This window comes from Cuculus canorus, chromosome 5, assembly GCF_017976375.1.
Source record: "Cuculus canorus isolate bCucCan1 chromosome 5, bCucCan1.pri, whole genome shotgun sequence".
NCBI classification, from domain to species: Eukaryota; Metazoa; Chordata; class Aves; order Cuculiformes; family Cuculidae; genus Cuculus; species Cuculus canorus.
In genome coordinates, this window is record NC_071405.1 from 42,751,270 (window position 1) to 42,764,046 (window position 12,777).

The 12,777-nt window shown below is 43.1% G+C and overlaps 1 protein-coding gene across 14 annotated transcripts in view; it reads right to left on the minus strand.

Annotated features, from left to right (window-relative positions):
• BRSK2 (BR serine/threonine kinase 2) overlaps window positions 1–12,777 on the minus strand; it is a 317,085-nt gene that overhangs the window by 22,529 nt on the left and 281,779 nt on the right. For 11 of the 14 annotated variants that reach the window (XM_054068445.1, XM_054068444.1, XM_054068443.1 and 8 more), the window contains 3 exons: window positions 8,385–8,592; window positions 7,200–7,248; window positions 2,413–2,536 (listed from right to left, as the gene is read on the minus strand). In XM_054068445.1, coding sequence (XP_053924420.1) covers window positions 2,413–2,536; window positions 7,200–7,248; window positions 8,385–8,592 — 381 coding nt within the window. Of the gene's footprint in view, window positions 1–2,412; window positions 2,537–7,199; window positions 7,249–8,384; window positions 8,998–12,777 lie in introns of all 14 variants that reach the window. The other 3 variants (XM_054068440.1, XM_054068441.1, XM_054068439.1) reach the window with 1 other exon arrangement.

Consider the following 12,777-nt stretch of genomic DNA (forward strand, 5'->3'; position numbering starts at 1 on the left):
GGGATAGTAGAACCAGAGCAAAAGGTAACAAAATTGCAAAATTTGATTTAGAACAATATACATTTCCACAGTTGGTAATATTTGCTGGATTTGCTTCTGGATTTGGTTTTGTAATGTTCTTGTGAAATTGGTAAAGAGTGTAGGTTGCTTCATACTGCAGAAGAGCGCACTGCTCCTTACAGACTGACCTGAATTTAAAGGCTGCATATCAGTGGAATACCCAGTGTGCTTACATGATGTGCACATGATGCACAACTTCATACATTCAGTTTTTCTTTCCCTGCTCATCTACCAGTTTTGAGAAATGCCTTTTGCTGAGTAAAAACTGATATTAAAGAAGAGTGCACAAAACTCAGTGGGATATAAGACTGGATATAAAAACCACCTGAACAGCCTGCTCTGATGTCATAGCTGATCTTGTTTTCAGTAGGAGAACTCATGAAGTCCTTTCCAACCTCAATTGTTTGGTGATTCTAGGATATCAAATAGACATCACAGCGCAGAGCAAACACAAAGAGAAGTGCCTGGGACATCCACAGGGAAAGCATGACTACAAATAACTTAACCAAACCACAACCCCTATCAATATGTAAAAGGGCTTTGAGAAGTTTTCTGGTATCATCCAATATCTGGATCTTCAGACCTGTGCTAAAATTTCATAACTGCTTAATTTTGAAGTGGTTACCATTCACAGTTCCCACCAAAATCTAACATACTGGCATTCTATTTATGGCTTCGCAAAAGACCAGGTAAAAAAATAAAAAATCACTTCGAAATCTGGCCTGTAATTTGGGAGGAAAAATGAAGATGAGTTCATCGAAAAGCTGACCTTAAGGACTTACTTAGCAGGCTGTGACAATGCATTTAACAAGGCATCCAGTCACCAGAGGAAATTACCCTTCTTTCAGCCAGACAGCATTGAAGAGGAGATTTATAGTAACAAATGTGGATGTGAGACAGGATTTTTGTCTGACTAAAGTGGCAGAGCACATACCCAGCAGAGGGAGACCCAATCTGATGCCCAGATGGCTACTGCAAGATTAGTTTGACAAAGCAGCAAACCACTGTCTTGATACCTTGATACTGCGAGACCACTGTGCTCTAACTGCAGTGACTTTCCTCACAACCTGCATATCCTGCCAAGAAGGCTGAAATCTTTTCTCACCTAAGAGAGCATTATCTAGAGTTAGAAATTCAGTCAGAGTCTAGTGGAGGCCTGAATCATAGAATCACCACGTTGGAAAGTACCCACTGGATCATCAAGTCCAACCATTCCCAACACTCCCTTAAACCATGTCCCTAAGCACTTCATCAACCCGCTCCTTAAACACCTCCAGGGAAGGTGACTCAACCACCCCCCTGGGCAGCCTGTTCCAGTGCCCAATGACTCTTTCTGTGAAGAATTTTTTTCTGATATCCAGCCTGAACCTCCCCTGGCGGAGCTTCAGGCCATTCCCTCTTGTCCTGTCCTCAGTCACCTGGGAGAAGAGGCCAGCTCCATCCTCTCCACAACCTCCTTTCAGGTAGTTGTAGGGAGCAATAAGGTCTCCCCTCAGCCTCCTCTTCTCCAGGCTAAACAACCCCAGCTCTCTCAGCCACTCCTCATAAGACTTGTTCTCCAGGCCCCTCACCAGCTGTGTTGCTCCTCTGGACACGCTCCAGAGCCTCAACATCCTTCTTGTGGTGAGGGGCCCAGAACTGAACACAGTACTCAAGGTGTGGTCTCACCAGTGCCGAGTACAGAGAGAGAATCACCTCCCTGGACCTGCTGGTCATGCCATTTCTGATACAAGCCAAGATGCCATTGGCCTTCTTGGCCACCTGGGCACACTGCTGGCTCATGTTCAGCCGGCTGTCAACCATTACCCCCAGGTCTTTCTCCTCTGTACAGCTCTCCAGCCACTCTTCCCCCAGTCTGTAGCACTGCATAGGGTTGTTGTGCCCCAAGTGCAGGACCCGGCATTTGGCCTTGTTGAACCTCATGCCATTGCTCTCAGCCCAGCGGTCCAGCCTGTTCAGATCCCTTTGCAGAGCCTCCCTACCCTCCAGCATCCGCAAACTTGCTGAGGGTGCACTCAATGCCTTCATCCAGGTCATTGATAAAGACATTGAACCGGGCTGGACCCAGTACCGAGCCCTGAGGAACCCCACTTGTGACTGGCCTCCAGCTGGAGTTAACTCCATTTACCACCACTCTCTGGGCCCGGCCACCCAACCAGTTTTAAACCCAGGAGAGTGTGCGCCCATCCAGGCCAGAGGCAGACAGTTTCTGAAGCAGAATCAACAGGTCACATAAATTAAATCCACAGAGGATACATTGAAGGAGCAGAGACCCTGCCCGATAACATGGCAAAAGGAGTCCTGGAACTGACTAGTGAGCAATGCGTCTAAGAGGCAGCTGGGGTGACTTACCGAGAGGAAAGCATGAACAATATCAGCCTTAATGGAGCTTAGTGGTTTGTCCTTAATGACCACAAAAATCTGCTCTTCTTTCTCCAGGTTAATGAAGTTACCGAACCAGGATTTTTTGGCAAGCCTGATGTCATGAAAAGAAGGAGATGGTTAAGAATATTGAGCACTATTCTTTACTAGAAAAAATATAAAAAACACACAAGGAAGTTTCAGTAACACCCCAGATGTGATATTATTACTAATAGTAAGTGGAAAACAGTGTCAGAGAACATCCAGAACAACATTTCACTTAGTGCAATCTGTTAAAATGATGGACCACACAGTGTTAGCCTAGCAGTATGCGCGAAAAAAAATGACAACTAGTACTGTATATATAAAGTGCGTATAAGCCAGGAGACACATTTCTGGCTTGTCTCCAGGGATCTCTCAATTTCTTGTGACAATATGTGGATGCTGGTAACACAGGAGTTTAAGTTCCTTCCCACTCAATTTCAACCCCCTTGGTGTTCCAGGACTTGGGAAATTTCTTTTCTGAAGGTGTCCTCTTGGTCACCTTCAGGACCAATCACAGGATCTTGCTTTTTAAAGCAAACTGTAGGTTTCACTGGACCTCCAATCTGTCAGTGAGTGAAATCTACTCTTACGCAGAGGGCCAGGACAAAGACTGTCCCATTCATTAGTCCCATTTGGGGTGTCTATATAATCAGTGAACTCTGGTTATCCTATAAAGGAATGAATTTTCTGTATGAAGAGAGAAGATATCTACACAATGCAAAACACAGTTCAGGCTTTCCACTGACAGCAGTTCAGCTTTCACAGTTCCTTTCAGCATCAGATGATGGTTTGATCACAAAATGAAGTTGCTGTGTTTTTTTTCATATCTATCAGCAAATATTTGATCTTGCTTATTGTCTCACCATCTCAATACACTTTGTTGACATTCCCTCTTAAGTTAAACAAGATAAGGGAAAAATGCGGGACCTGAGTGTTGGACACTACCCAGAAGCTGGAGTACGGAGCACCTCTGACAAGTGTGGTTTTGAGGGAGAGAAGCTGCTGTCAGCCATGAGACAACTAAAGAATTGACAGACCGACCTAAACCCAGAGAATATTCTACTGAAATCAGATGTATTCTAGTAGGGAAGAATTTAGCATGAAAAAGTAAAACACAAAAAGACCTGCCACCAAGAGACTGCAGGTCTTTTCTTCTACAGGATACTTTATAATGCCATGACAAGTCCAATTTGTGAAATGGCAAGCAATAGTCTTTCACTGGTTTGGGCAGACATTCACCACTCAGTGGAAGAGTACAACCTCTCCAGACAAGGAAAGCCATCTGCAAAAAGGATTACTCTACATCAGCTTTCCAGCAAAGCATTGAACATCTGGAGAGAGTTATTAGTAGATTCACTTTCCACAGAAAACACACACACTGAGGCAGATTGAGGAAAGTCAGAGACGAGGAGAAAGAGGAGCGAACTAGGAAACTAATTGGAAGTCTAGATTTTCAGAATAAAGAACAATGCTTGACCTCAGCAGCATCCAGCAATTTACACTCATTCCTCATTCTAGAGTGCTCCATGGATCACACAACTGTCATCTCACTGCCCATTTAATGCACACAGTAGAAAACTCACAACTGAAAGATAGCACAGCTGTGCAAATAATAATTTGCTTCTACCTACTGCAGGCAACGAAAAGTAAGAGTACAGAAAGATTCATTTGCAATTTCGTAAACCAGTGCCCCCCACTCAATTAAAGTGGGCTGGAAAATCATCACTCCCTAAAATATTCATAGGCAGCTATAACTAAGCCAGTGAGCCAGAGATTAGCACAGGGAGCAGTAAAGAGAAAGGGCTCCTCATTTAAACGGGTCGTTAAGGAGCCAGGGTTAGAGTGTGAAAGGAAATTACATACTAATTAGCTCATGTGTCTCATACACACCATAACAACTCCACAAGCCCCTGGAGAGCTGGGGCAATAGCTCCCTGCATGTAAAGGGTCTATGCTCATTAGTAAATTAGCACCTGGTTATCCATCTAAAACGGCTGGTTGTCTTAGGCTTGTAAGCATCGTAATCTAAACCAGGGCTGTCTTTATGGACTCCAGGGGCCCAATGTATGTCATGCATGGAAGCTGGGCCTGGAAAAAGTGTGCTTATTCAGTTGCATGTCTGCTGTGTTAAAAGATGGCTTTTCCGTTTTGCATTTTCATTAATGGTTGTGTTGGTCCTTCATTTATAGACCCCAACAATGACTGGTTAAAAGGGCCTCAGAACATAGGGAGTTTTTCTCCTGTTCAGCTTGGAAACTTGGCCTGGAGTCTCCAGAACCCAGCTAGGCTTTTTTCTTCAGCAAGGTCACCACCAGTAATACAGACTCCAGAAGATTCACTGACAGGTTGGGCTACACTCCAGCTTGTAAATCACTGGAAGTCACTAAATAATTTTGCTGTTGTCACTGGAATAGATGCCAGTGGACTTTCCTATTTCTGGAATGAACAGAATCAAGACATAGCATGCATGCATGGCTTTTCTCTCTGAAATCAGCAGAACTAGCTGTGGTCATACCCTCAGGGAAAAGGCCTGAAGAAGAGGATGCAGCTTTGGAGCAGAACGACATAATTAAGGTTTCCTTCCTCTTAGAGGGTGTTAAGTGCTACTAACTTGATTTAAAATGGGTATGAATCATGAATCGTCAGCATACTAAATGAGAGCATCTCACAAGATCAGGCTGTAAGCACTAAAAAATGTACTAAAATTAACAATCTTCTCTTTTTGTGGCAAACCTCCTAAGAGGGAGGGAGATAGAAGATATGTGTGGCAGGCTGAGTACATAGATTACTCTAGGGATTCAAATCAGATGTCCAGCAAATAGATTAGCATGAAAATGGAGGATGCTGCTTTATCACTTCACACCAAATTTCTCACTGCTATCATGTTGCTCCTCATCCTACTTTTGGAGTGTCTGACTCCATCACCTTCTGGGCAGCCCCACTGTCTTCTCTATTTGTCTCCGAGTGCATGGATCTGTAAACTCCATAGGTTTACCTGCTTGGCACAAATAACAGCATTTCTACTCAAGCAAATGCAGCTTTTCAGGTTTAAAGCAGCTGGAGATATGTTTCTTTAAATGCCATCCCTAACACATTTTCTAGGACTTTTTCATATGAGAAAGAATAGCATCACCCAGACAAGTCAAAGCGTACAACCTCATCATCACGTTTGTTAAATGAATGGCAGTTGTTAAAGAATGCTGTACCAGAACAAGGACCTGTATTTTTATTGCTCAGCCCACGAGGTCAATACAGCTCTTGATAAGGATATCTTATTTCTTAAACAAAGGAAGAAAATACCAGAAAAAATAAGGAATGTGGAAGTGGGCACTGAGCAACAAGACATCTATTGTTAAAATGTAATCCAGTTCATTATTTTTTATGACTTTTATTATGTTTACTGCAGGGTGCAGTCCAATTGAACTCATTAATTTGGCAATTACACAGAAAAAGAAAAAAAGGGCCTTAGGGTTTGACATGCATCCAAATTGCCTCAAATGACAGGCGCTACTTCTCTATACCAGCTTTGAAGCAGAGAAGGCAATAAATTAACAGAAAAACTTCCACCAACAGACCTGTACGAAAGGAAGGGAAGGAAGGAAAAGATGAAACTTAATTCTGAAGGTTTTCTGCTTCAACGACCTTAAAAATATTTGAGATGAGTATCATATATTTTTTTGATAAATAGGTTTTCTTATTATGAAATTCTCTCATGTCTCCCTATTAGTAAATGCTCCAGACATGTTGAAAACACAATTTATTCCATTTTTCTTCCTGGATTTCTCTCACTAACCTTTACTGTTCCCTACTTCTCCTTCTCCTGATGCCTTTATCCTTCCGCAGCGCTAGGTATAGAGCACCCATCTTATACCAGATAAATGGCAGGTCTGGGAAAAGTTGTTAAGGCAATACTATTGTCACCAATTACAAAACTTTGGGCCTAGAATTTCCATCTTTGACTCATGAATATTTTACACAAGTATCTTGACAAAAGGCCAAATTGTCTTGTTGGCAGGGTAAGTCTATGGGCATTGGGTGCACAAACACAAGCTGTGAAAATAAAAAGGAATAATTTGGCATCTGTTGCATATATTAGGAAGTGTTTGGAACAGCATTCTCTGGCAGGGACTTCCAAACCTGCCATGCAGTGACGCACATTTGTGTAGCGAAATGGTTGAAATGTACACTTTCAGGATTTAGTCTGGTGAATATGGAATAGCTTCTGCATGTTCCCCCAATGCTGCTGCCAAGAATTAACACTGTGTTTATTATTGCAGCCAAAGTTTCCTCTGAATTATCTTAGAGGCTTCTGCATGTCATCCTGAGGATGTAAACTCTACTGTACTAAGAGGAAGACTTCTTAGTGCATAGTTAGTGCCAGTATAAGCCATTGATTATCACCTCCTCTCCCCAAGAGTCATCTGCTTGACAACCAGATGAAAGAAGAGAGAAGGAACATGTTATAAACCTAGTAAATTCAGCAAGTCATGAGAAAATGAGGTGGTTACTGGAAGACCGTTTAATCATCTGCTGACTCCACTGCCATTACTGAGGTGTAGATTTTATCCAGGGTCTTTAGCAGAAGAACCATTTCACATCTCCATCCCACTCACAGGAGAAGAAGTTACAGTCATATACTGATCCAGAACAGGAATATGCCATCCAGTGACATTCAGGCAAGGAAAAGACATTGGTATGTGGTGGAAAAAGTAGTGTACTGCCAAATTACTTACTCTGGGGATGACTCCGGGGTTAAATTTGACATCTCCTCTGGTGTAGGTACTGCCCATGCACGCACGGCCGAAGAGAGGGAGGGAGAAAAAAATTTGATGATTCAGTATAGCTTCCATTCCCTTCTTGCACTCCAATGAAAGAAATCTGGCATTACACCCTCTTGCATTTGCCCACTTCCTCTGTAGACTAGTTCTGACATTTGAACATTGGTCATATGTCTCTAGATCACTGTATCTAATCAAGTGATGCATTTGAAGGCTCTCCCAACCCTTCCTTAACTCATAACGTAGTCTTGCACTGGTTTCAGTGGTTTCTGGTTCAGGCCCAAACACCATGCCACTCTGACAGCTTTACAATTGCTTCAAAGCCCAGTTGTATGCAGCTCAGTCACCACAGCCATTCTCTGCACTTCTTTGACCACCTCAGAGACAAGGTCTGACTATCACAGTTCAAAATCTAACTCTTCCATGGCTGCAATCCTCCCTTCCTGTAACTGCACACGCCACAACCCTGTAAAACCACAGGGTGCTGGGACAGATACTGATGACATCTGAGGATAATGAATGTGACTTTGGGAACCCTTTGCCCGAATGCAAAAAGCCACCTAGAGCTTGAATAAGAAAATTTTGCACATCTCAGTGCTCTAGAGACTCTGAAAACTGAAACAGGTCAGTGGATACGAAACCACTGGTTGTATTAAGTAGATTAACAGCAGTTACCAAAGGAGGTAAAAAAAGCATTAACTAAGATTAAACAAAGCGTGCTTCAGAAGACAATGTCAGCCTATTGTCACTGGCTATCTTTTTTTTTTTCAGCAGAAGGCTCAGCCTGTGGCTACAGAAAGGCAGCAGAGTACAGCCACAGGGAAAATGGCAGAGCTCTCGGTTCGCTGACAAAATGAGTGGAAAAGCTGAAGATAAAATTTTCATGTGTTCTCAGAGTCACAACAGGGATAGTAAAAGCTGTACGGCTAGAGTGTGAAGAGGGCTTAGGAGATGGTGTTGGAATGACACAGCCTACTCACACATGCATTGGTTAGGGCTGGCTGGTGCTATTGCTCTCATTTTAAATACCAATATTCACTCCTAAGTACATTAAATTTGCAGAGCTACAGACAGGTGTCAACCTGCTGCTGACTGGCTGCCCAAGTTAAAAATACTGCATACATCTAGGTGAGTACTCACCTTGCAATTTCCGGCGATGGAAACGAGGAGACCCCAGGAAACTATTCTTGATTGAGTTGAGTCGTGTCCTCCATGGCATTCCTCCAATGCTGGGGCTGGATGGTGGTGTTGGGTTGGGTGTGCCTGCTGGGCTCTCCTTTGGCGTATGGACAGGTGTCCCCTTGGGGGTAGGGAGGGGACTTCCCCTTGGAGAGGGGTGAGGGGTGACCTGTATGATGGGGATAGATTTGGTGCTTGGGTCAGTACTAGAAGGGAGCAATCTAACAGGAGACATAGGGTTGATCTGCAGTTTAGGAACAGCCAGCTGTGGGTTAAAGCTGGCAACAGGTGAGCGGCCCTGAGCATTCTGCACAGGGGTGTTCTGGGAAGAGGGGGCGCTGGTATTGCTGGTAGGGAGTGGGTTGGATTTAGTAGACTGGAGCGGTTTTTCGGCCAATTTGCTCTTGGATGGCAAAGTCTGCGTCTTTGGGTTGGGCTGAAGTGCTGGCTTTGGTTGGAGTACATGTCCAGGCCTGGAGGCGTTCCTACAAGCATCAGGGTCCAAGGAAACTTGGGGTCGGGGAGAGAAAGGGAGGTCGGAGGTCTGAGGGGGGATGAAGAACTTTCTGATAGGCTACGAGACAGACATAGAGTGTCCATGCACATCAAAAACAGTGAAATACGCATAGAGCGGGCGAGCAGAGAAAGGAAAGTCAGAAAAAAATCCATCCGAGTCACAAAGATGCACCATGTCACAAGGAGACACAAGTGATGGAGGTGAAGGGGCAGTGGGGGGGAGGGATTTTGCAAAGAAACAAAAACGAACAAACAAACAAAAAAACAAAAAAAAGACATGCAGTTAGCTGGGAACACAGCATAATTAACAACAGCAGCAGCGGCAGCAGCAAGAACAACAGTGTCATAACAGGCTTCATCGTATTAACCAACCACATGTCAGCAAAGGAAAACAACAGAAAAAAAAAACAAATAAAGGAAAAGTAAAAAAAACCAACCAAAATGAAAGAAAGTAACCAAGAAAAAAGAAGAGAGAAATGTTGTCTCTCTGGGATTGTTCTGATTGCCCTGCAGTGAGAGAAGCACAATGCTGTAGGGAGGTGAGGAAGGGGAAGAAGAACCACTGAAACCACAGACAGATTGAGATGTGCCAAGAATGGGACCACCTCTCTCAGCTCCAAGTGCCCATATGCAAAGCCAGCAGAGAGATGAAATTCAAAACAGGTGTGTGATACATACGGAGTGGTAGGTGATACACACAGGTTACTGCACACACCAGTCAGAACCTCTTTCCTTCCTCTTTAACCCCGACTTTGGCTACTGTGCCCCCTCTTGCGGGCACCCATTGAGGAAAGAGGGGGAAAATGCAGAGAGATGCCATGTGGGCATCCACTCTTCTCCTGTGGCTTGGAAGGTTAAACTGCTCAGCATTCACTTGAAGGCTTCTAAGCAGACACCACCACAAGAAAAACAGGAACTCAGGCTGGTGTTTGATTTGTAAAGAGCTACAGTAAAAACTTCAGAGAGGCCTGGCAAATTTGTTTATCTGGGAAGAGATGATACTTCCCACCAGACTTTATGCTTCTCCTGCAACATCCCTCATCACATTGAAGGACAGCTTGTTAATTGGAATTTCTGTCATAAAGTCACAGCAATACTTGCCATTAAGTCCCAGTTCTGTGGGGGTGGGATGAACCATTGTTTTGTAAGATACAGTTTAAAAATAAAAACACAACCAAAGCTCATAATCCATCACTGCATTATCAAAATGGGATTATGATTTTTTTTTTCCCAAACAAGAACATTTACACCTTGGAGGCATTTGGGGAAACCATCCATATGTCGACAGCAAACAGCCATACACAGACTTGGGGGCACAGAAGTCTGTTAAAGGGATACTAGCAAGCTTAAAATGACATTTAAAACAAAATGAATATTCTAATAAAACACTGCTAATAACCTGTCAGAACTGTAAAAATAGAAATCACTACTCAAGATCTTTAGTTTTGGTCTGCACTCAGATTTTGATTTCTATAAATCATTGTCTATTATAAATTATTTATCACCATTGTTATTATCCATTCTTAACACATAAAAGCTGTAATCAAGCACTGTCCAGACATACAATGTGCAGATAACCATGCCTCAAATCTCAGTCCCAGTTAAGCACACTCACTAATGAGTTTACTTTCTGGGTTTGATGGATTAGCACAATGTTGCCTGTTTAAAATAATGCAATTCCTACAAGTGTTTGCATAAAAGTTTTGTTATTACTTTAAAGAACTTACGGTTAAGCCACTAAAATGAAAAGAAAATCACCACATCAAAACATTTGGTTTATTAGTAGGATGGTAAAGTAACTTCTCATCACCAATGAGAAAAGAAGGGGAAAAGATGAGGAAAGTGGTTAATTTGTGGAAGTCACTATCATCATCTGACTATTAACCATTTGCAAATGACAACAATGGATAAAAGTCAAAGACTGTTGATTGCAAATATTTCCTTGCAGTTTTTGTATCTTCTGTGTGTATGACAGTTTGTGAAACAAATTTGAAAGAAATCAAATTCAACTCCTACTTAAGCCATTAAGAATCTGAAGGGTAATTAAGAATCTTAAGTACTGCATTTTTAATAATGAAATAAAGAACAAGATTAGGTCCGCATTTCAGCTGGTGCAATGGAGAACACCATTATCAAGACAATGGGCATTTATCATGGCCAGCAGGACTCAGCACTGGTGAGGCTGTACCTCAAATACTGTGTTCAGTTTTGGGCCCCTCACTACAAGAAAGACATAGAGTTGCTGGAGTGTGTTCAGAAAAGGGCCACAAAGCTGGTGAAGAATCTGGTGCACAAGTCTTATGAGGACCGGCCGAGGGAACTGGGGTTGTTTTGACTGGAGAAAAGGAGGCTGAGGGGAGACTCTTATAGCTCTCTACAACTACCTGAAAGGAGATTGTAGCAAGGTGGGTGTTGATCTCTTCTCCCAAGTAGCAAGTGAAAGGATGAGAGGAAATGGCCTCAAGTTGTGCCACAGAAAGTTTAGATTGGATATTAGGAAAAATTTCTTCACTGAAAGGGTTGTCAAGCACTGAAACAGGCTGCCCAGGGAAGCTGTGGAGTCACCATCCCTGAAGGTGTTTGAAAGTTGTATAGATGTGGTGCTTAGGTAGATGGTTTAGTGGTAGAATTGGCAGTGCTAGGTTAAGGGTTGGACCCAATGATATTAAAGGTCTTCTCTTCTCTTCTCTTCTCTTCTCTTCTCTTCTCTTCTCTTCTCTTCTCTTCTCTTCTCTTCTCTTCTCTTCTCTTCTCTTCTCTTCTCTTCTCTTCTCTTAACAATCCCAACTCTCTCTGCCTCACTTTATAGGGAAGGTGTTCCAGACCTTTGATCATTTTAGTGGCCCTCCTCTGGAACTGTTGAACAGGTCCATGTCTCTCCTGTGTTGAGGGCTCCAGTGCTGGACTCAGTGTTCCAGGTTTGGTCCCACCAGAGCAGAGTAGAGGGGCAGAATTGCCTTCCTCAACCTGCTGGCCATACTTCTTTCAACGCAGCCCAGGATATGGTTGGCCTTCTGGACTTCTCATTCACTGGGACCCCCAGGTCCTTTTCTGTAGGGCTACTCTCAATCTCTTCATTCCCCAGACTGTACTGACACTGAGGGTTGCCTTGACTCAGGTGCAGGACCTTGCACTTTGCCTTGTTGAACATCATGAGGTTTTCACAAGCCCACTTCTCCAGCTTGGCAAGGTCCCTCTGGATGGCAGCCTGTCCTTCAGGGGCGTCAACCTCATTGCTCAGCCTGGTGTCATAACCTGGACTGCCATAGCCCTACCGGCATCTTGATGAAGTCTAGACTTCTATAAGGACTGTAACTTGAAGTGACTAAGCTGACACTTAGGAACACTTACACTTGTCCTTAAATAAGTTACCAAGGAGAGGGATGCCTCTGTCATTGCACTTAGAAACTGTAATAACTTTGGAACAGATGTATTATCAAGCATATTTTGTACTAGCTGAGTATCAGTATTAGTTGAGCAATGGTACTTAGTTGACTGGATGTTGAACAGGAGCACATGAATGCATACATGAATACTTATAGGAGTTTGAGTGTTCTTTTCTCATCTTAATTAGTCAACTTCTTAGTTTCCTTTTAAATATGCTAGCCCTCAAATTTGTATAATTTATTTTCTCTGACTTTCTAATACAAGCTGTTCTGAAGCAAACAGAATCAAGCTGGTTGTAACTGGCATGGTTTGGTGCTCTACTGTGACCTGATTGAAAGTAGCTGTCAAATGGTTTCTGATATTTGGTCTGAAACCATGCTATATACAGACCTCAGCTGGATATGGCAGTGCTTAGTCATAGCAGTGTTATTCTATGTGCTTATGAGACTGA